This window comes from Saccostrea echinata, unplaced genomic scaffold (genome assembly GCF_033153115.1).
Source record: "Saccostrea echinata isolate AGI-Se365-2 ecotype Australia unplaced genomic scaffold, CSIRO_AGI_Sech_v1 ptg000015l, whole genome shotgun sequence".
NCBI lineage: Eukaryota > Metazoa > Mollusca > Bivalvia > Ostreida > Ostreidae > Saccostrea > Saccostrea echinata.
The window spans coordinates 7,367,378-7,392,905 of NW_026889764.1; the positions used below are offsets into that span (position 1 = coordinate 7,367,378).

Below are 25,528 nucleotides of genomic sequence, written 5' to 3' on the forward strand. Positions count from 1 at the left end.
TATTATAAATTTGAAGAAAAATTATATAAATTTAACAATGAACTTAATGTGTATAAAAGAAGATGGATTAACTGGAACCAGATATTTGAAAACATAAACATATAGATACATTTATGTCATCTACATTATTATTTTAGTATATCTTGTGTATTCATATTTTTTTTAATATTTCATGTTTATTCCTAAAAATCTGTATGTAAGCTTTCCGACCGTGGTGTGTCTGTGTTTGTGTATGTGTATGTATGTTTGTTTATGTCTAAAGTCAATTAAAAAAAAAAAGAAAAAAAAGGAAGAAATTTGTATTATAATATGGGGATTTATCACTCTGTTCTCTTTAGTGATATACTTTTTAAAACACGCAATATTTATGAGATTTTTGAAAATTGTGGAGATTTTACATATTGTTTACGTCAATGTTTGATGAAATATGAGAGAGTTTTGTTTTAATTGAAATTTAATTTTTCACCTTCGTATTTGTCGTACCTTTTTTTTTCTCGCATCGTTCGTCCATCTTCCATGGAACATACAAAAAGAATCAGATGCATATGTATCCATGCTTTCACCCTCTATATTTTTTGTGGAATATCTATTTTTCTGCCATAAGCTGCCATTCCCAAAAATTTCAAATAGTTCTGGGTTTCAAGCACATAGTGATTTGTTAGCAGAATTTTCTGTGATTACTTGCTCATCCACATCCGCGTTGTATAAGTGATTTTAAGTTTAAAATTAATTTGATATGAACAAAAAATCTCAATGGACATTTTTTTCACCAAAATAAATTTTTCATACAATTATTTTTTTTCATGTTTCGTCCTGAGTGGTATCATGCAGATTTTTTTTTTATTTTACGTAGTAACAAATTTCCCCATGTAATTTCAAACATTGCAATGTTTCTTTTTTTTTCTTTTCTTTTTTTATTTGTGTGTTAAAATCTACTATATATGTCAACAATAACCAAACAAACTTAAATGTAGAATTTAACATTTGTCTTAAATCAGATGTTTAAAGTGCCATTATTTATTCAAGAAACACGCTATCCTCAGGTAAATTTTAAAGTGACGTTTATGTCCAGTACATTTGAGAACACCATAAATTCAAATTTACATTTGCATCTGTGGTTCATAACTATTGATTTTATATATTCCATTAGTAATTTAAATTTTTAAAAATCCCAGGTAGATGAACTTAAAAAGAAATTCCTGAGTTGAGCAAAGACAATTGCCTATAATTTTTATGGAGGATGGATAGGCATTATGAACCAAGTTATTTGTATAAGAGACCGGACGATGGCTCATGCTAAAAATGTTATTGTCCTCTTGGCAGTGCTTTTAGCTGGAGAATGTAAGTACATGTATATAATATTTTTCATTTGAATTCAATTCAATAGTTAGTGACCCCAATTTATTAATTTTTCAGTAACATTGAAATTGATATACTTATTTACCATCAATAAACATAATAAATCATAATATAGTATGATTAATATTGATTTGACTCTTTATTCTTTTGTAAAGAAAATTTAGAATGAAATGTAAATTAAATGGACTTCATTTGAGGGGAGTGGGGCACATAAATTACATTAGAACTTGGAGAAATGATTAACTTGGGTCGTTTCAAATGTGTGCACACAGGCACGTTTGTGTATGTATATGAGAGTTAAAACCATGTAATGTAAAATAAATAATTTATCATATGGTGTTAAAGGTGTTTTAGCCGCTGACCCTAAAATTATTAACGGTCCCTCCGATGTCACTGTATTTGTCGACGAAAACACACCAATAGGAACTGTAATCTATGACGTGGATGCCGAGATTGCCGATGGAAAGACACTCGAGTATAAATTCATTGGTGGAGGTCCTGGAAAATTCATAATGAATATAAATAATGGAGAACTTTCAGTATCTGGCACATTGGACTTTGAGGATGTTAATCGTTATCAATTCATTGTTCGGTACGTATATATTATTATTATTATAATTATTGATGTGAATTAAATACACTGCAATTACTTTTTTGTAACTAAGACAGAGTTTTTCCGTCATGAATGGAAAAAAAAAATATTAGTAAGCCAGCTCACAAAACGGGGATATCAGAAACAGATCTAGAAAATGTACAGAAAGTGCAGAAATCAAAAAATCAAAAAACAACAAAAATATCATTGTAATGCTTATCCAATAATAGATGCATCAAGGAAAAATGTAAATTTGTTTCAAAATTTACTTGACCCAACCACAAAACTAGTATAGTTTTGTTTTGTTTTTTTTGCCGAGTATGAGGCTTTAGGTAGATATCGCTCTATGTCTGCATATGCTTATCTGAAAATAGATGTCAGTATTAAAATTTCATCTTTCAAGCTTAATATTTTTCTGCATATAATACCACTGCTTAACAAATGTAGATTCGTTCTCAGGACCAAATTAGAAAGCTTTTTTTCTGGTATTATTGAAATAGTATGGTAATATTGTACTGCATCTTTGACAGAACTCCATTATTTTGTATCTGTTTGTATGGATTTTCTTTAAAAATATTCATATAAAACATGTCCAAGTGAATGTTTTTACTTGCTTCAAGATTTTGGAGCCTGTCTGTACAAAACTTACCTACATTTTTCGGGCGATTGAACAGAATAAGTTTTTGAAGCAAGTTGATTCCAAAGTATCAAAAATCTTACCAATATCAAACCTGCATTAATTTTGGATCTAAATATGCACACTAACTGAATATTAAGTTAATGTATACATGTGAGAATCGGGATCGGGATTCCGAAAAGAAACACACCAAAAATTCTGTGGTAAATACATGCAATACTGTCAAATTAACTGATATTAGGACAGTGGCAACATTTAAAATGTAGCAGAAAATAGAATAACTCTTAAGTATAAATGAAAAAACTGTCCATATGGCGAAAATTACCCTAAAGGATTGAGAAAACAACCAAGCAAAATTAGTACACGAACGGCAGCAAAAATGAAAAATGGCGGTTTTCATTAAAATAAGTAAAGCAGACGAAGACGTGATCATGAACTTCTTTTACTGGGACTCGGTCCTAAATACGGCATATCATTAATTCCCAGATGTGCCAAAACTTCCATCTGGAAAAAGCAGTTCATGCTGAGCTGGAAATGTAGAAAAAACCTATACAAACCAAACGCAAAAAAGGTGACCTTCAGGGTACAAGACAAAAAAAGCTTGATGAACTGTTTGAAATGTTTAGTTTACAGATATCACTATCAGTTTGGTGAAAATAAAGGAATTCAAATGCGAATGGAAGTGAAAGATGGAAGTGAGGAATTAATAGACGAAGTCCTAGTTAGATTGTCGTCTGTTAATATAAAAGGCGAAGAGATCGAGAAAAAAATCATTACTATCAATGTATATTTTTCTACCCACTTGATCACCGTTAAGGGAAACAACTACCTTCATTGGTTAGATGACGAATTTCCACACTTAAAATTTGTTGTGAAAAATATGTCGACACAAGAGAACTCTGAGACAAAACTGAATAACTTCTCGATGTATCGGCTAAATATGATGAATTCCATTCATTTTTTTGTAGTAATAAGAAAACGTTTTCAACACCAAGAATCATCTCTTCAAACACTGTCAGCTTACCAAATAACACTCAAACCATAGAATCAGGTATTTTTTCAAGGTTTAGCACCTTGGACAGAAAGATTGATGTGTTCAATAACAATCTTTTGGAGAAAATAAACAACTTGGAAGAAGTTATTTTGAGAAATAGCCAAGAGAACGAAATTAATCGTAGTGTTCTTCGATCGAGAAATAAAGAACTAGAAAATAAAAAGACTACTTACTAACAGAAATCGGAAAAATGGAAGCGAAAATCAAGGAACTCAAAACAGAAATAAGCAGGTTCAAAGAAGACAAAAAAATGAGAAAGAGCAGCAGAAGGAAAACAAAAATGAAGAGAAAGTCAATGAAATGAATGTGATGCTGGAAGAGAATACCAATGTTAAGTGTCAAATTCCAACCGCAAACAGATATGAAGCCCTTTCAACTGAGATTCAATGCACCAATCAAGATCGCACCTATCATGTGAAACACCAAAAAATAAACAAAATCTGCCTATTGAAGTCATCATGGACTCCCATGGAAAATGGTTAGACCCAAAATGGATGTACAAGAACAAAGAATTAAGAATAACAGTACTTGGTGCAGAGATAAAGAACATCAACAGGTTGGAGAGAATACTCGAAAACTTATCCGTGAAATCGCATATAATCCTCGATGTAAGGGTATCTTTGAATCTGCGAAATCGGGTATAAGCAGTGTATTCACTTTATAAAATTAAAACATTGAGATGGCACATATTGCCGAGTCAATTTTCGCCTAGAAATGAATATAACGCAAAGGTATCTGCGGTAGAGAAAGAATTTCGAAGTCTGGTTTAATGCGCACATGGCAACAAATACTCACGGAGGATAGCACGTTTCACGTTCTGCAACAAAACAAGTGATCATTCTTCTTTATATTTTGTACATGGTCATGGTAGCCTAGTGGTAGGGCGTTCGCTTTGTGATCGGGAGGCCCGGGTTCGATTCTCGTTCGCCGCGCCGCTTCAAACCTAAGACGTAAACATAGGTAGTGATTGTTCCTTCGCCAAGCGCCCGGCATTAGAAGTGAAAGTCACGGGTCTTTCGGATATGACCTTAAAAACCTAGGTCCCGTGTCACGGTAGGAGTTGGCACGATAAAGAACCCTCACTGTTCAATGGTCCTAAGTGCCGAGTATAGGTCTAAATTTGAAGCCCTTCACCGCCATACGGACACGTCTCTATATGAGTGAAAAATTCTCGAATGGGACGTTAAACAATATACAATATATTTTACACAATGTTAAAAGTATTTGCAATATCTTCAAGTTAATACCCTACACTACTGAACTACAAAATACTTAAAGTCTGGGCTCTATTATACATGTGTATATTAATAATGCCATAGCAATGCAACAAACATAAACCATTTGCAAATAATTCCATTTATATGGAAACACATTTCACACAAAATAATTTTCCATATCAACAAGCGAAGGGAAAGATTTGTCTTTCATATCTTAATATGTGTATATAATTTATGTAATATATGTATATGTGTATTAAACATTATATAATTCTATATATTATTTGTCTTCATATTTATATGTTGCTTAAAATCAAATTCATAACAAAATGTGTCAACTATTTAATGGATAAAAATTAGAACTAAAACTAGAACTAAATAACAATACAATTTTATGAATTATTTAAAACAAAAATTCAAATAAGATTACTGCGATTTTGTTGTCATACATGTATTCGCCTTATAATTGTCGCACATAAACTTGCTGGCACGCACTTTTCATGTAGTATTTCCCTCCCCCTCCCCTCGAATTTTTTCTCCAAAGATAATGTTTAATATTAAAAGGTTCATTGAAAAACATTGCCTAATTCGCCTCCCCCACTTTTTTGATGGATAGTAAAATTCCCTTATCCTAATGCATTTTATTTTTTCCCTTATCAAAAGTGTTCGAAGAACCCAATCCAACGAAATATTGTTTTCAAATCTGGACATGTTTCTCCTCTCCCGAATTTTTATCATTAATAATATTTTTTTTCAAATAGGTTTAGGAGAGGAGTCAATTATTTTGCTAGCTGAACCCCTCCCCCCCCCCACACACACACACATGTTCAAGAACGATATTACGTGTCTTAACTTGTACTAGTACAGAAACAAGGTGAAGATAACGAACAACAATCGATCTCAAAATTCTTATTAACAAGAATCCTCTGTTGACCGGTCATTCCCGCCGTGAGACTGATGTATTTTATCCACTGAAGATAGTCTTCACATACAGACATTTTCAGTAATTAAATGATAAAGAATATCATATTGCTGTCAAGGAAATGCTTAAACATTTGTCAATATTATTTAATTTTTCATAATCTAACTTTAAAATTGAAATTTCATTTGTACCCAGTATGCCTAAAAAACATCTTTGAATCATTCTTCAGCTTTATTTTTGGTTGTAAAAACTTACATGTGAAAAGACGTGCAAATAGTTTTTTCTTCATGGCAAAAAGAAAGATAAATAAAAAAATAAATAGGGAAAAAATAATACCGGTAATTTGATGCAAAATACAAAGCATTTTGAGTTTTTAGAAGTCTCAGCGTGGGGGGGGGGGGAACTCTCACCCCCCTCCCCCCCCCCCAAAAAAAAAAAATCGCTAAACTCGAAAAAAAGCTATTTTCAAGATGTGGGGTGAGATTTTGACAAGTAGAATTTTTTGTAAGGGTTAGGGCTTTAGAGAAAAATTGACAGGCAAAAAAAAATTAATTTATTTTAAGATATAATTAAAAAAATAATAATATAGGAAAAAATACACGGACTGCATAGATAAAACTCAAAAAAGGAGGGGGATCGCCTTTGAATAAAACTTTTTGGTCATATATAACTAACAGTAAACGTACATTCTCAGAAAAAAGAGTGTGAGGGCTGTGCTTATACATTATGAACAATACATGTATACATGTATATAACATGCATCTAAGTATTTATTCAAGTAAATATTTGGAATTGTAGAAAAATAGTACATATAGTGACAATTTACATAAAGTGTGTATCTTACACAGCCCCATTTTGAGGGGTCTTCCTAAGAATCATCAATGAATATCGGGTGAGAAATTAACCCCCTCCCCCAGATAAATTGAAACACAAAAACTATCACTGAATATAAGGCAATTTTTGAAATTATAGATCTTTTATTAATAACTTAATATGTATTTCCTATCGATGCATTAAACAATTTTTAGTTGTGTTCTTTCTATCAACCGCTTCTTCCACCGATGATAAAATTTGATTTTATATATGCGTGTCATAAAATCTTACATAACCCACTTGTCCATGCAAGAACTCTTTTATTTTCTGCTTTACGGATGTCCTTGTATAATTCAATATCGATAGGAAACCGTCAAAAATTGTTTCTAGCATCATCTGATTTTTAGCGGGAAAGGGACATTTTAAAGTATAAAATAAATAACACGCCGTGAGTCGTTCATTTTCTTAAAAGTTTTATCTTTGTGAATAATTTACAAAACTAGAAATAAAGTTTGGGGAATATATTAGTGGAAAATAAGTCAAGTAACATGCAATCATTTAGTTTTGGTATAATGGCATTGAAAAATAATGACGCTGTCGTGTCTTCCCTGCAATTAATGTATTACCTCCTACAGAAATATCAGATCATTGCCTTAAAACTGCAAGTATTCATATGCACACAAATGTGTTTTGTAATGAGAAATATAAAATGCGTTCTTTGAAGGGGGAAATATCATTGGTGAAGATACTATTAACAAGGAAGAAACTAAAAATCAAATACTAATGTTAGATAATTTACTTGACCAAATATATAATGATAACACATGATTCAAATGATCTTGTCGATAAACTATCAAATATTATAATTAATGCAGCTAATAAAAGTGTTCCATTTAAACCTGCAAAATTTACAAAATCACAACGAAAAAATAAACAAAGACCAAAATGGATGACTACAGATGGCCTACTCCTACGAAAAGAAGTTAGAAAATTAGGGAAGAAAGTACACAAATATCCAAACAATTGTGAACTAAAACTTGCCTTTACAAATTGTGAAAAGATTAAAATAAACGAAGAAAAAGTCTTAAATCAATTTTTTTACAATAGTATTGCAGAAGAATTTAATTCTCTTTCACCACAAAACTCCAATAAATTTTGGAATAAGATAAAAGAAAATAAATCAAAGAAAACTAATGCAGAAGCAATTGGAATTTCAGAATGCGTTGATCACTACAAATCTTTACTGAACATCCAAAATACTGATGAAGAGAGCTTGAAATACAAGTTAATGAACTAAATACTGAACCAAACCATTAGACTTTTTGTTTACTCAAGATGAAATAGAACAAAGCATGAAAAGCATGTAGCTGAAAAATGGTAAAAGTGCTGGGCCTGACTTAATTTTAAATGAGTTTATTAAAACAAACAATACTACCCTTTATCAGTTCTTACAAGACTGTTTAATATTTTACTTAAAATGGAAAAATGCCCAAAGAATGGAACCTTTCACTTATTACTTTCACTTATTGTTTAGGAAAACATTACAGGCCTTCTACAGAAACGCTTAGATAATTATCTCGAGTCAAATAACCTACTAAGCCAATATCAATCTGGATGAAGAAAGGTCATACGACCACTGACAATATATTTATACTAAAAACACTTTTAAACACATATCTTTATACAAAGTAACAGAATTTATATGTGTGCTTTGTAGATTTTTCAAAAGCATTTAATTGATACGAACTGAGTGGAGATCTGCACTTTTATACAAATTGAGTAAAAAGGGTATTGGTGGTAACTTTCTCAAACGTTTGACTGACATGTATATAAATACATACTATTCTTGTAAAAAGGACAATCAAATGAGTGAAAATTTAAAGCCAATAGAGGAGTCAAACAAGGTGATAAAATAAGTCCAACACTTAATATCTTTGTTGATGATTTTGTGAATTATTTTAAGAATGTAAGGACATATACTATGCCAATTAATCATAAGTTTTTTTTGCTGACGATCTCGTCCTTGTATCAGAATCAGAAATTGGTCTAAAAAACTGTATAGATTTTTAGGAAAATATTGTTCAGACTGAATATTGTGTGTTACAGTAATATGGGGAAAAAAACCCAGATGTTTTGTTTTCATCATGTGGATTTTATTACAATCACCAAATGATTAACATAATTAATGAATATAAATATTTGGGTGTTGTGTTCAGGTCTGATGGAAAAATGAAATTTGAAGCTGAACAACTATCAGAACGTGCTAGGAAAGCATATTATGCTATTAAATCAAATTTTCCTGGAAATATTAATTTTTGAATAAGCTGAAATTATGTTGACATTATATCAGTCAATGATAATATACAATTAATTACCCTTATGAGGTCAACATGGTAAAATAAGGACCCGAGACCTGGCCCACGAGGTGACCTGACCTGACCGAGGCCGCGTAGCGGCCGAGGTCAGGTCAGGTCAGCGAGTGGGCCAGGTCGAGGGTCCTTATTTCACCATGTTGAACTCATAAGGGGTAATCAATTGTTTTATTATACCGATATATGTTAAGGCAATTTTTGTAAGCTTAATTACTAAAATAATCAATTACAAGTATAAGACCTACGAACTATTATCAGTGTTCCATCGGGATCGGGATTCGCTAGTGAAGTTGTTTACTTTTCGGCTGCCAGTCTTGTAAGTTTTTGCACCGCCGATTTATTAAAACACTCTGTGATTGTCAGTAACATTGCATTTTTATAAATTCACAGATACCATTCCCGACTACAATGACAATCTGGTGCAGACTTTTACTGTACAAGAGAGCCGAGTCTGCGTTCGTTGAATTTGACATTGTATTGTAACGAAAGTTAATTTCAATGAAAACGATAAATGTCGCATCTAAAGGCCAATCGTGTTCCGTATCCTAAAAATACTATACATATTTTTATAACGGCAATTTTTGTAATGTACAATCATTACTGTATGCATATTTTTTTTTTAATTTGAATGGAATTTGGATTAACAGGTCATTTTTAGCGTTCATTATACCCCACGTGCAATGATTCCTAGGTCATTATGCTGTAAACGGTACTTTTTGGAGTCATTATTGAGTTTAAAAGCCTTCTAACAAGCCAATCAAATTTGAGTATTCTTAATAGAGGTATAATAATACCAATTATCACATATGGATCTAAAATATGGATAACTGACTTCAAATGTGATTTAATATCTTCAGACCAATTTCCTTTTGAAAAAAAAAAAAACAAAAAACAAAAAACAAAAAAAAAAAACAAACAGAAAACTAATATTTAAAGACATACAAATGTACTAGGGGTACATACAAAAGGCATCAAATCTTGCTGTTTTATGTGCATTTGATCGTTTTCCTTTGTACTATTAATGTTATGAATATATGTTTAAATATTATAAGAGACTCAAGGAAATGGAATGCAAACATGATTATAATAATCATTTAGTGATTTCTGCATTTAAAGAAGACAAAAAAACTTGTATCTACAATATCTTGGCAAAGAAAACTGTCTTCATTACTACAAAGATTAAATATCACTTCTTTGGATATTTCTCACACAACCTTGAAAAACAAATTACAAGAGCATTACCAAAACAAGATACATGAACAACTGAAAAATATTAGCAATTTAGACTCTTGAAAGTTTGCTTTTTATAGCAAAATTGTGATTGAAATGAATACAAATTGCAAATTATTTAAAGCTACCTTTGAAAAAAAGATATAGATCTGTATTAACAAAATTAAGGATCAGTGCCAATCCATTGTATATTGAAACGGGTAGATACTGTAAACCCCCTATTCCTAGAGAAAAACGTCTATGCTATTCATGTAAATTGTTTATTGAAGATGAAAAACACTTTGTTCTATACTGTTCAAAGTATGACCAATATAGATGTAAGTATACTGATATATTTAATGTTAACACATAAACTAGTGTTAATCTCATTAGCAAAATTGTCAATCCTACAAATTTTACAACTGCTAGAAGGATATGTTTTTTTCTTGAAAAAAGTGCTTTGACTCCAGAAAAAAAAGTCAGCAATGACTACTTAGAAATATGTGAATATACTCTACAGTAATTTGTTTACCTCACATTTTTCAATATGTAAATACATGTACTAATCGTGTTAATTTGTTTTATGTTATTATTGTTCATGACTGTATGCCAACATGGTTATTGTCAATAAAGTGAATTGAATTGAATTAAAAGATCACATTCATTGGAGGTGTTCTTTGCTTACCTATATTTTTAAACAGAAAAAAATCATTTTTTGAAAGAAGAAAAAAGATAAACGTTTTGTTTGAAAGATATTAGAATGCAAACCGAGGTAAATTGTAAATTTCATTATTTTGATTACCGGTACATCCCCCCCCCCTCCCACAAACACAAAGCAATAATAAAACAATGAACGTATTAATATATCAAGCAAATCATCCTTCCTAATATAGGTATGATAACACGGTGTGCATACATGTACTAAACTATATTTAAAAAGATGAATATCAATTGATCTGACATCTCAACATTCGTCTTTTTGCTGCTCTTTGTTTTGTACAGTTGTTGCATAATGCCATCATCACTGTTTTTCTATTCTAGTGTTACAGAGACAGGTAAAATAAATGGTCCTCTTGTGGGCTTCGTGGTCAATATTTTACCATTGAACAAATATGCGCCAGAGTTTACTCCAAAGATATTAAGAGTTAATATCAGTGAAACCTCTCCCTCGGGTAAAATTATATTTAAACAAAATTTGTAATGTCTGAAATTTATGTATTAAGACATTTATATTTAATCCCAGTATCTTTCTTTAAAATTTCTTTGCGTAATTTATTGCATGATTTTGCTTGAAATTGAAGTCAGTTTTTAAGAGTAAAATCTGATTCATTTTGGAAATCTTAAATATACTTATTATTGATTTTAGGTTTTTTCTATGAACAATAGCATGCATTTTTGCACTGTAGATTCTGTTGTTGCTGATTTGACCTGTATTGACATAGACAACGGGACCAATCCTGGATGTACTACAATATCCATATTATTTGGGGATGATACAATACCAAAATTCAAGGTTGTCAATAACCAGATATTGACAACCAGCACTCCCATAGACTATGACACCATGACGGCTAAGAACTTCCTCTATAAGCTCGTTGTCATAGCAACCGATACCCCATCAGTAGGCAACCAGAGAACAGGAACAACGACTGTTCTAGTTAACGTAGTACCTGTCAACGAGTATGATCCCTCCATCAGTGGACAACCAATCAGATATAAGGTAAAATTTCTTTACGTAAAACTTTACTTGAAAAAAGAAAAAAAAAAGAAATGTGTACATTTAGACTTTTTAGTTTCTGATTTAAATATAATACAGTAGAATCACCATTGTTCATGGGTCGTCAATGTTGGTGGATTTTCGGTCACACTTTCCAACGAATATACATCCCCACGAACAATAATTTTGTCAACCTATTGATTCAAAGAATCTACTGTTTATTTAAAATACCCTCAAAATTATAACCATGAGCCAGTAAAATTTTTGTTGCTAGCGAACATTTTAAAGAAGGAATGTTCGTGTCAAGCATGCCAACACTTTGTTTCATGAAAATCATAAAATTTCATGAACGTCTGTAAATAAATCAAGCATCTAGATGATTATTATTTTTATGAATATTTTCATGCCGCGAAATACCCGGTAAATAAAGCGGGGGCATAAAGTGTTTGTCGTGTCCGTCTTAAGTCTTTCCGTCCATCTATCTTTCTGTCACTTACACTCTCTGTTCAGCTCAAATTTAAAGAAATTTTTCAAGATATTTAAACCCCGATTAATGCATCGGTGCATACTGATAAGAGCTATTTAACTGTAGCATATTTCTTTAACCTTAATATTATTATTGGGTATCTTCTGTTAAGGTCATTTTTCAAGTAACTACTCAAAATATTTTAACAAAATTCATGTACTGAAATACATTGAAAAGATTCAACTCTAGCATAATTTTCCGACCTTGACATTTCCCGTGACATTTATCTTTATATTCTAGTTTTTTTCTTTTTTTTTTCTTTTTTTTTTTAAATTTAAAAAGTTTAAGTACAAGTCTCTGTAAGAATCGAGCAAAAGGTGAATCATGAGTGTTCTCAGAATCAGACGATTTTCAACACAAAGATTTCTCTTGCGCTATAAACCATGTATGCAAAGTGAAAAAAGTTTTGGGTCATGGTTACTATGGAAACATGGCTTAAGAAATTTCCCTATGTGTATGGACAAAAAAGTCACTAATATTTAGGGTTTGAAATTGATTGTGAATATTTAAGAATTTCTTCTTTTTTATTCTTATCGTAAAGACAAACATTTAAAGTGTTTTCACAATGCATTACATAGAAATGAAAATTTGAGATATATCTATACTAGACATTGGCAGATATGCATATTTTGTTGGTTTTTTTTTTTTTTTTTTTTTTTTTTTTTTTTTTTTTTTTTTTTTGCTGATTCAGCATTTTTGTTGATTTTGGTACTATTCAAGGCCTTATAACTCAAACTTCTGGCGTAATACAGGAGTTGTGAATATTTCGCATAAAAGCAGAGGAATGTCTCTTTTGGACTTTAAATTCAAAAAGGTGTTTTTTTTCTGAAAATTCCAATCCGTTGCCTAGCAACAAAAATGGATGTTTTGATAAATAAAAATGAAAAGTCGTACAATGTGAAAACTATCAATCTAATAAACTGTTATCTGAGAGTACAAAAACACAGTTTAAAGTAAGAAAATATATCTGAGACAATTTTGCAATCCAAGAATTATTGTAAAGATACTTATCTCCATGGCAACAGCAAATTCTCCCTAGCAACAATGCAAATAAAGTCACTTTTGGCACATATTTATGAAAAATGTAAAATATTAATCCACAATTTGGAAGCATATTGCGATTAATCAAATTTGTTTATGTAATAAATGTCTTAGCAAAGTACATTTTTGTAATTTTAACCCATTTTTATACTTTAAACCCTTGGCAACAACATTTGAGCACATAAGAACAAAAATATGTTTTGGAGAGTTAAGAGCAATTTTCTTAACTTTTTTTTTGGCACGCATGGTCACGGATTTTCATGAAACTTTACTCATTAGAATAGTTGCATATATGTTATGTTTGACAACAGAATTTTATATCAATCAAAGTTTGGTTGCTATGTGCCTTGGTTGTCATGGTAACAGACAGGATGATTTCAACAAAATTTAGATTTTTCGGATACTTTGAATCTTTATTGACCCTTCACAAGCACTTAGAAAACCAAATTGGCCATTTACCTATGAAAAAAAACCAATAAACCTTGTTGCCACTTATTATGTAAAGAAAGTTTTTGGAATATATCTCTATATAGGTGGTAACCATGGCTACACTCGGCATACATTTTATATGCAGAAAAGCGCTCAGTATTTTCTTTTTATAGGAGTTACATGACTTTACTTAATCGCCAGTGATAAAGAAACAATAAAAATAGTTTACCTTTTTTAAAGATGTTATAGCAATATTATTCTAACAATTAAGATATCGACGGCCATGATAGCAAATCATTTGTGCCATAGTTATATCCCAGCAAACAAAGATTGAGGTATATAGGAATCACTTTGTCTGTCTGTCTCTGTATTCTATTGTCTGTGCAATCATGATGGGGTCATAACTCGTAATGGAGAAAGATTGCAAGTTCATTTTTGATAAAACGATTGTTTATAATCTGAGGTTGAATTTTGACTTTGTTTAACCCAAGGTCATTTCAGCTAGTTCAAGGTCGTTGGCAGTAAATAGTGTAAAATTTGTGTCTGGTCTATAACTTTCTTATGAAGGCATATCGGATATTGATACTTCATACAGAAATTGTTTAAGACATGTAGGTGTATCATGTTCTCCATTCAATGTCAGATGATAAAGTTCAAAGTCCTTTATAGAAAAATGTATAATTCGTGTCCTGACCACATTTTTTTATGGAGAAATATTGTAAGCTCATGCTTGACAAAAAGATTTATGCCCCAATGGTATGTTCAAACCCTAACCCAAGGTCATTCCAGCAAGATTAAGGTCACTACAAGAAAAAGTTTAAAATATCTGTCCAGACCACATAACTTTGTAATGGAGAATCATTTAGAAGTTCATTTTTAGCATACCGGTAGATTGCTTGTGAACAAAGAGTGTGTCATGGTCTTGACCCATGATAATTCTAGCAAATGAAGACCACTGGCGGAAAAAAAATGTAAAATTTGTGCCTGGTCTTATTTTCTAATGGAAAGTATTGGATGTTCATACTTCATCGAAAAATTGATTATGACCTTAAAGTACGTCATGATTTTGACGTAAGGTCATTTGATCAAGTTCAAAGTCAATTTTGAAAAATGTATACATTTTGTCCTGTAAGAATGGGTATTGGCCAGAACTTTCGTATTGCGATATATTGTAATATTTTTAACTGTATTGCAATATGTATTGCAAAATTTTCAACGAAAATCAAAATGGCCTTTTCTTATTATATTAACTTCCATTTACTTGCAGAATGTACATATCTATGTTAAGTAACCAAAAAGGAAAAAAATCATATTGATTTAATTACAGTTATGCACTGAAATACACCCATACAACAGCTTCTGTCTTACTGTTTGGTTTAACTACAGACCTTTCCGACAACTTTTTTTTTAAAATTTAATGATAGATTTCTCGAGTTTAAGCAATTTGCCAGTATATCGTATTGCAATACGATATGTTTTGTCATTGTATTGCAATATACCGAAATAGCGATATTTTGCCCAGCCCTAGTGTCCTGTCTACATCTTGAAATGATTAAACATTCGAAGCCCATACCTGAAACAAATATTGCTAGTGATTCAGGTGTGTGTCTTCATACTTATTCAAAGTCATTTTTGCAAGGTCAAGGTCGCTTCCGGGAAAAGTGTCATGTTCATTTCTGGTACACAGCTCTTAATTGAAAAACATTGAACGTTCATTGTTCACAAAAATATTACATATCGTCTTTAGGTATGATGTTGCCTTGATCCAAGGTCATTCCGGCAATGTTCAATGTCACTTACGGTTAAAAGTGTAGATATATCAGGACCACTGATATTCTCCTTATTCATTTGTATCAACAGGTATATTTTTGGAATGTTAAATTGGGGACATTAATAGGCTGTTCCACATCACACTGGTGAATAAGCCAATCCATACTTTACAAAAGTTGTGTCAACATAGAAGTAAAAACATTCTAGTCAAATGACAAAGTTACAATCCAGTAAACTACAAAGCCTACTGTGAGGGTTCTATGGGTTTTCCCCAAAGATGGCGGCTAAGGGACATCAGTTTTGAAAAAGCTGGATTCAAGTGTTTGATTTATATAATAGTGTTGTGCTTTGCAATGCACTTTGCCTACATGTAAATATTAGTCAGGATTTTAATTGCTAGTGACCTTGAACTAGCTGAAATGACCTTGGGTAAAGTCAAGATACACCCTCAGATTATTAACGATTTTTCTATCAAGAATGAACTTGTAAAGTTTCCATATTACAAATCATTACAAAGTTATGACCCGGACATGGATTGCACTTACAAAAGGACACAAAGACAGACAGACAGACAGGTGATTCCTTTATAACCCATATCTTTGTTTGCTGGGTAATAACAAATTGTAGTACAATGCTCTGCTTGGCATCATTGTTAGAATAATATTACTAAAACCATTTTTTTTACAAGGTCAAGTATTTTCATTTTTTTATCACTGGCGATTGAGTTGAGTCATGTAATTCCTATAAAAAGAAAATGTTGTTGCCATGGGTTAAAAGTATAAAAATGGGTTAAAATTACAAAAATGTACTTTGCTAAGACATTTATTACATAAACAAATTTGATTAATCGCAATATGCTACCAGATTGTGGATTAATATTTTACAATTGTTCATAAATATGTGACGAAATTGACTTTATTTGCATTGTTGCTAGGGAAAATTTGCTGTTACCATGGAGATAAGTATCTTTACAATATTTCTTGGTTTGCAAAATTGTCTCAGATATATTTTCTTACTTTAAACTGTGTTTTTGTACTCTCAGATAACAGTTTATTAGATTAATAGTTTTTTTTTCCATTGTACGACTTTTCATTTTTATTTATCAAAACATCTATTTTTGTTGCTAGACAACGGATTGGAATTTTCAAAAAACAAACCTTTTTGAATTTAAAGTCCAAAAGAGACATTCCTCTGCTTTTATGCGAAATATTCACAACTCCTGTATTACGCCAGAAGTTTGAGTTATAAGGCCTTGAAAAGTACCAAAATCAACAAAAATGCTGAATCAGCCAAAACAAAAAACAAAAAAAAAAAAACAAACAAACAAACAAACAAAACATGCATATCTACCCATGTCTAGTACAGATATATCTCGAATTTTTATTTCTATGTAATGCATTGTGAAAATACTTTAAATGTTTGTCTTTACGATAAGAATAAAAAAGAAGAAATTCTTAAATATTCACAATCAATTTCAAGCCCTAAAGATTAGTGATTTTTTTGTCCATACACATAGGGAAATTTCTTAAGCCATGTTTCCATAGTATCCATGACCCAAAACTTTTTTCACTTTGCATACATGGTTTATAGCGCAAGAGAAATCTTTGTGTTGAAAATCATCTGATTCTGAGAACACTCATGATTCACTTTCAAACCTACTTTGCCTGAATCTTACAGAGACTTTCACTTAAATGTAATTATTCCAGATATTTTTAACTAAATTCATACACTTTAACATACTGGTAGGAGCTATCCAACTGTTTCATATTTTTCTGAACATGACCTAGACCTAACTAATACTGATTTTGCTTTTAGTAAAATTTAGAACAAAATGTTAATATTTTCATCAAATTTCATAAACTTATACACATTGGTGGTAACTATTCAACTATTCAAGGATAAAATATACACGTTGGTACTAGATTATGTCTAGAATTAAGAAATGAAAGGTAGTTGATTGACCAATGCTGGACAGTGGAGAAATACATCCTCAACCATGCGCAGAAAATCTTGCGCCGTAAATAGCACTTTATTTGCATTAAAGGATCTGTAGCGTTATGGTCAAAGACTAAAATGTAAAACCATAACGCTACAGTTCTGCAGCTAAGTTTTCTGACCTTGATCTTCTCTATAAGTTTTTTAACCAACCTTTTGTTATTTTGCATTATCTTATTTATAAACAAACTGTTCAAAATATTTTGATCAAGCTAAAAACAAAGATAAAAATTGGTAAGAGCAATTCAGCTGTACATGTATGATTATACTTTGATCTTGACCTTTCCTATGACTTTGACCTCACCGTTCCTCATTTTGCATCTATTTAAGTGTCAAGAAAACTGCTCAAGATATTATCAAACGTTGTATACTGACACGAATTGGTGAGAGTAATTTTGAAAAAGTGTGTCAAAAATTCTTTGATCTTTATTTCCCTTATATCCTCAATTTTCACATTTTCCCTCACCTCTGCTCTTTTTATCTTGTTTAATTTAAAAAAAAGGATTACTTAAGAAGATTTCATACATTGATATATCTCTGTAAAAACAGTTTTACCATACATGCATAAATTTGCTAAATATGACATAATGAACTTGAAATAATAAAATTTAATATTACATTTGATGAATCGATCACAGGCCAAAGAAGTAAAGAACATTTTTTACTGTTGAAATACAAATGTACCTTGGGCGGGGCATTGATGTCCTATGAACATATTTCTAGTTTTTTCAAACTGAAAGGCTTGAATGTTGCTTGAATTCAATTAGATTTCTGAAAGTACTCAAGTAGGAACAGAGGTCCTTTCCATGACTGCCACAGACAATGACGCAGGGACCCACGGAGAGCTGACGTACCAGATCACAGGTACGGCTTCCTACCTGATTGAATCAATTTAAATGGAGTTAGAGACATGCACAAAAATATATTAATTCTGATAAACATCACAATGCTTTGAAAATTATCTTTTTTTTTTCAGAGAAGTATATAGCCTCTTATTTTTAAAAACTTGTTTTTCTTTTTTAAACAAATAAGATTGTTTTATGTATTCAGTGACAGTCTTTAAGGTTGAATTTGTATCATTCTTTGTGCATTATCATTTAATCACCTAAATAGAAAGTTTCACGTATACTTTTCTCTCTTTTGTTCACAAAGGGTTTGTCATACAAGTGCCAGTAAGAGAGGTACACCTAAGTTTTTGTCAGTATGGTTTAAAAAAAAAAAAGAAAATCTACATGCATTAATGTATATCTTATATTTTACGCTCTGTTCTTGATAATTTATAGGTGGAAATTCTGAGGACGCATTTTTTATTCTGAAAAAGTCGGGGAAGATACACACAAAGAAAAGACTAGATTTCGAGAGAACGCCATCGTATTCTCTCACAGTAGAGGTCAAGGACGGAGGATCTCGAACTAGTACCGCGGTAGTGGATATCACGGTTACTGACGTCAACGATACCCCTCCCGTGTGTTCTCCAGACCACTATAAGAAAACTGTGGACGAGACGCTACTCATTGGAAGCACTGTTAGTTCCTCTCAAAAGTCATTTTATGTTTGAAAAAAATATCATGATAAACGTGATCAAACTTTGATTATCTCGAGAAATTCAAGTTGAAGTTTCAACGATACTATCTGTTTATTCCGTGCATTTTATTTTAAATTGTACCAGACGAGAAACTAAATTTGCATTTGTTACCAAAACGGAGTCAAAAATCTTTTGGTATTTTTAAGTTAAGTTTAAACGAATAGAATAAAGTTACATTAATTAGTTTATTTATTTATTTAATAATAATGACAATTTAAAAAAAGATAAATGGATTTTTAAAACAGAAAACTGCTATGTATCCGGAAAAGTCGTTGCTTTTGTACCTTTATAGGTCCTTACTCTTTCCTGCTCGGACGAAGATGCCGGAACAAATCTAGGTTATACAATTACCTCCGGGGAAAGCGGAGACCTCGAGATTACACCTAGCGGAGCAGTGAGAGTTAAACGTGGTAATATATCAGCTATATATCCAATCTAGGTTGTAGACATTTAAAGATATTTACCTCGATTTGTATAGAGGTTTAAGTTTCCGATCTCATATTTGAAAACTAAAATATTTTCAAAATCATATATTTTTTTTTTGTTTTTGATTTTCTACAGACCTAGGCTACGATCAGGGACTTTTCGCCTATCTTCTGAATATAGAAGTAACAGACACCCAGCATACTACGTCCGTAATTGTATTGATTAATTTAAATCCTGTTAATGAATACCCCCCTCTGTTGGCTCCACTCTCGGTGATCGTTAGTGAGGATACAATATTGGGGACAGAGATCGCATCATTGACCGCCACTGATCGGGACGCCTCTCCTAACAATGTCCTCTCATTTGAAATAGTGTCAGGTAAAATTTTAACATTTACACGATGCTAAGAATGAGTGATGAAGACAATATACCCGATAAAAAAAACAAAATGGCTGTTGTAATGTTGATTTATATACTATGGAAGCAATATAAGGGGACGTTTAAAGAAAGTATATTTTTACCGAAAATAGACCACTTGCAATTTGTCCCTCTTTTGCATTGCTTTGATAAGTGTCCTTCTTTTCTTTAATGAATTAAGGTGCCTATTTTTTTTCATTTCATTCTGAAATGTGTAGAAATCGTACAACTTTTAATAACATTTGAAAAATTTTAATTTATTATATTGATCGCGACTTTGTCATGGATATTAATTAGGCACATTATTTCATTCAAATTCTACATGTAGATAAGATGTTTATATGTTCCAGTACAAAATGCTGCAGTGGACGCCTTTTTGGTGGACAGTGTGACTGGTAAAATATATCTAACGCACTATTTAGACTTTGAGTCAATCCCTGTTTACAAGATAGTTGTGATAGTAGACGATGGTGGAACTTCAAAGGTATAATTTTTTAACGTTATTTTCAATGGGAATGTTTTATAATAGATATTAGGTCAGTTTCAACACTGTTCAAGATTGCATTTTATCCTCACATTGTGTTTTTTTTTTAAGTTAAAGTTTCGGGTGTGTTCATCATGAGTTTTGATTTTTTTTTTTTTTTTTTTTGGGGGGGGGGGGGGATATGAGTACTTTTGTACTCTGGTTGAGGCACAAATGATCTGTTGATGTTTGGATATGATGTATAAAATGTTGTATAATGAAGCTTGTTTGTTATCCTTATTCAGAGAATTTATTATTCTTATTCTAAAACATATCATTTCTATTCGATAAGTTCTTATACCTTTTGAAAGAAATACATTTATGATTCCTATTCCAATATATATCATTTATATTAAAAAACATGTGTTTCCTATTCGATTATTCTGTCATTTCTATTTGATAATACTGTCATTCCTATTCGATAATTATGTGATTTATTTGCAATAAACTTATTATTCCTATTCGAAAACATATCATTCCTATTCGAAAACAAACTATTCCTATTCGATAATCTTGCTAAGATAATCGAATAGGAATTGCATGTTTTAGAATAGGAATTATATGTTTTTCAATAGGAATAACATGTTTATCGATTATGAATTACTTTATTATCGAATAGGAATGGCAAAATTATCGAATAGGAATCACATGTTTTCAAATAAGATTAACAACAATAGGAATGATATGTTGTAGAATAAGTTACAAAAATTGTTGAATAGGAATAACAAAAAGTAAAATAATGTATATAACGTATTTAGAAATATATATTTTTTTAAAAAAATTCTCTAATGAAATCAAAATAAATGATTTATCGAAGCTTATTTATGTTTCATAACATGTTTTATGTTTAAGCTGTTATATGTTTATCTTTCAAGAACTTCAAATTACGTTTTGTATATATATCATATCCTTTTAGATATTAACTTTAGGATGTGATAAAGGGAATTTTATGCAATGGGCATTTTGATTCAACAGAAATATGATTTTATTGACAGTGGTCTGCAAGATTCACACTGTATTATCATGAAAACTCTTTATATCATTTAATGGACAAAAAGTCACTCTACCATGATCCATGTAGAATTCAATCCCTCGATCAGGGCTAAATTTGGCGGAAATATAAAATCTCTTTGAAACTCTTCTTTATTCCTTGACCTCAGCTGGGAACTTGCTTATGACTGTAAGGAGGAATCAACCCACTGCCAAAATTACTCAAGCTTTCTTGACCATAGAGGGATTCTAAGCTTATCATTTCTTGAAAAGACTTAAAATTCCTGGCGATCTAGCAGTCAAAATTTTTACCTGAAAAAAATATGAATGAAGTATCTCTCTGCCAAAATTACGAAACTCATACATGTAATCCATGGATACAGTGTTTAGGTCTCTGGCTTAGTTGATTCTATATTAGACATTCATCAAGCTTATATTTTTTCTTTATTTTTAGTGCATTACTATGTTTAACAACAAGCCTCCTTCTTTGTTTGTCTGGCTGTCTGTCATAAACTAAAATTCCTCTCCTTGACGCATTTAGTGGCAAACTGTTTTAATGCAACCACTGTTGTAACATTCTTTAAGTAACAGACTTTAGGTCTACTTCAGGGCTGTATGTAAAACCTCTAAAATATCTTAGTATATATTTTATTGTGCAATCATGTTATTACAATACAACACGACACCAAAGAAAAGAAAAACAATCTCTTCTGATCCGTGGTTTACCATATTTGTCACACACTTTGATTATAAAAAGATGGAGAATGACAAGATGTCCAATTTTCAATAATAAAAAGATTGTTCATGACCTGTTGGTCTGTCACAAGAATGATTTACTTAGACAAGGTCAAAGTCAATGAAATATCAAGCACATAAGACACATAAAACAATTAGTTATTGATAAAAGACTTAGCTTGGGTAGTAATACATGTAGCAGAGAAACGTAAGGACATATGCAACGTAGTTTGAACTTTATTGTCTTTTTCCCTAGAGTTGAAGAGTTCCAATGCTTAAGTGAACTGTGTGCTATATTTTAATGTCTATATATGCTGTTGTACATTTCCTCTAAAACAAGTTTGGATAAACAAAACATCTAGAATATATGTTTGGTAATTTTTGTATATTTTTCTTTGAATTATGCAAGAATGTTCATTGATTAAAATCTTTTCAAAACCCCTGGTAATGCATGCTGATTTTTTGTCTACGAACATATGATGACACTATAATCTTAAATTAAGAATATCTTGAAAAATTATCTGTAGGTAAGGTACGTTGCGTATGTCCTTAAACATAAGGTACTGGTGAGTTTTGTCGAGGAAAGAAAGAGAACGTAGCAATACCTTAAGTACATGTAGGCAACCATTTAGACTCAAATCATTAAGTCTGTTATCTTTTTCCAAGTTGTAATATTTTTTCTTTATTACTTTCAAACCTCCATTTGTTACCGCTCATGTGGTTAGTGTTATGTATAATTTCATACATCAATGTTAAATCATTCTTATTTTAGTTTGCAATAAAGAAAACAGATGTCCAATTAATTTGAATACTATTTTCTGTTGAGAGCACAAGTGACTATCAATAAAATGCAAAAATTGGGAAATTAATTCGAACGTTTGATAAAATTGACAATCCTTATGATCGTGTTTGCTTTACCTTTTTTAATTACAGGGAACAGGAACTGTCACAGTATCAGTAAGAAATATCAATGACAACGCCCCATACTGTCCAAAAACTGTCTTTAATATCATGGTATCAGAACTGACGGGTGCGTTGAATACAAGTTACGGAAAAATCATTTCACCATTCGTTTGTTAAAAACTCGTACAAAGAATTTGAATAAGAACATATTGTCATGCAGGAACGTACTAATTCGACGATAAAAGACCATATCCCTTGAAGGAAAACCAAACTTAATTAGTTTTTTAAAGCTATTTTTTGAAAAATTGAAGATTTGTTATATAAAAGTTAAAAATGGCCATAAATTGTATTCTTTTTTGTAGTTATATTGGTGGGTTTTGTTTGTAGGGAAAGATAGTGTGATAATTCCGGACTTTGGCTGCTCTGATCGGGATCTCGATGTTCTTTATTATTCCCTCAACCAAATTCCTAGTGACAATACCTTTGATGTAATTACGGGACAACTTAAACTTAAAGGCAATTAGATCTAACTCATTTACTTTTGTGATTTAGATACAGTTAAAAGAGTCAACTTTAAGACTATAGATAAAATTAACATTACTTGTCCAAGTTGGATACGATTTTGATCCAACTTGAGTTCAATTTTATTGTCCAGGTAAAGAGAATTATTTAAGGAAAGGGGGTAAGAAAAAAAAGGTAAATAGCAAACATATATAATGGTTGCTATCAAGAGGTTATTCTTATGTCTTTAATTTCTTAAATTTTGCATGAGGTGTTTCTTTTATTTCAGGGACCTTGGATTATGAGACAACTCCATTCTACAGTATAGAAATCAATATTGGAGATGGTAACTACATAACAAAACTTAAAGTCGCAGTGAATGTCATTAACGAAAACGAGGGGCCACCCCAATTTATAAACTCAGGTTTGTATAATAAAACATCTTTTTAAATCTCTTGCCAAGTATAATATAATATGAAATGATAAATCACAATCAAATAAATCATATAATCTTTGTTGAAGTTGTGACAAATAGCAAAATCATTTGCATAAAAAGCACTTTTTTGGTTATTTATATAGAAGAAAACAAAAACAATACTAGCATAATTCATGTAAGTCTGCAGTCGTTAATATGCATATTTTCTCCAGATATCAGAAAGTACTTCAGAGAGGATACCGATCCAGGAACTGTTATTGCCATCTTGACGGCTACAGATCCTGATAATGGTGTATTCACCTACAATTTTCGAACAACTTATCAAGGGTTTATACTGGATTCTAAAAGTGGAGAGATTATCCTGACTAAATCTTTGGACAGAGAGAAAACTTCGTCACATGAACTAAATATTGTGGCATCTGATGGAACTAGGTCATCAACTGCGACGGTGCAAATCTCTGTACTTGATGTCAATGAACGTCCTAGATTCAGCAAACCAAATTATGTGTAGGTTATAAATGTCATCCATGGATCATTATAAATTATTGACTCATTATACTATTTACTTTAAAAAGTTATTTATTCAAATAAAGTTCCTAAGTTTTATATTGATTGGTTCCTGTGCCAGATTTTGCAAGAGGTTAAAAAAAACCTTTCCTTCAGATTTCTTCAAATATTCATGGACCTAGTTATTTAAGATTTTTTCATCACATTTTTACTTAATTGTTTTAGAATTAACTTTAATTTTTCAGATTTTCCGTCGCAGAGAACACATTATCTGGACAAAGTGTGGGAAAAGCCTCTGCTATTGATGCTGATACAGGCGGGACTAATGGGTTACTCCGACACAACATACTATCAGGAAACGAAGACTTGTACTTTCAAATAGACCCGACAACTGGAGAGATCACTGTAGCCACCCCACCCGATTTTGAAAACGCCATGTCTATTGTTCTAGTAATCCAAGCTACAGATCAAGGTTTTCCTTCGACATTTGAAATCTGTACAGTCACAATAAACATTTTAGATGTCAACGACAACTCACCAGCGTTTGCATCCTCACGCATACGAAAATGGATTTCAGAAGATGCAAGCGTTGGATTATCGGTCATTCAGATTTTTGCTACAGATACTGACTCATCCTTAAATGGCAACAATAAGTTCACATTTATTTCAAACAACGCGGCCCCTTTCCAAATTGATTCTGACAGTGGCATTGTAACTGTTAGAAATTCTCTAGACAGAGAGACAACAAGCAGGTGAGTCTATTTTTCAACTTAAAATGCTTCTTTGCATCTTTTGTAACGTTAATTGTCCTGCTAAAGTTATTAATTTTCATTGTCAATATTAATATCTATG

At 31.5% G+C, this 25,528-nt stretch overlaps 1 protein-coding gene across 1 annotated transcript in view; it reads left to right on the forward strand.

Annotated features, from left to right (window-relative positions):
• The first annotated feature begins 1,286 nt into the window (after window positions 1-1,286).
• LOC133188049 (protocadherin Fat 4-like) overlaps window positions 1,287-25,528 on the forward strand; it is a 31,570-nt gene continuing 7,328 nt past the window's right edge. The window contains exons 1-14 of the mRNA XM_061323439.1: window positions 1,287-1,341; window positions 1,705-1,951; window positions 11,217-11,347; window positions 11,582-11,895; window positions 18,421-18,517; window positions 18,937-19,178; window positions 19,531-19,648; window positions 19,800-20,042; window positions 20,432-20,565; window positions 23,263-23,359; window positions 23,620-23,748; window positions 24,023-24,157; window positions 24,382-24,676; window positions 24,922-25,428. Of these exons, the coding sequence (XP_061179423.1) occupies window positions 1,287-1,341; window positions 1,705-1,951; window positions 11,217-11,347; window positions 11,582-11,895; window positions 18,421-18,517; window positions 18,937-19,178; window positions 19,531-19,648; window positions 19,800-20,042; window positions 20,432-20,565; window positions 23,263-23,359; window positions 23,620-23,748; window positions 24,023-24,157; window positions 24,382-24,676; window positions 24,922-25,428 (2,744 nt within the window). The remainder of the gene's footprint in view (window positions 1,342-1,704; window positions 1,952-11,216; window positions 11,348-11,581; window positions 11,896-18,420; window positions 18,518-18,936; window positions 19,179-19,530; window positions 19,649-19,799; window positions 20,043-20,431; window positions 20,566-23,262; window positions 23,360-23,619; window positions 23,749-24,022; window positions 24,158-24,381; window positions 24,677-24,921; window positions 25,429-25,528) is intronic.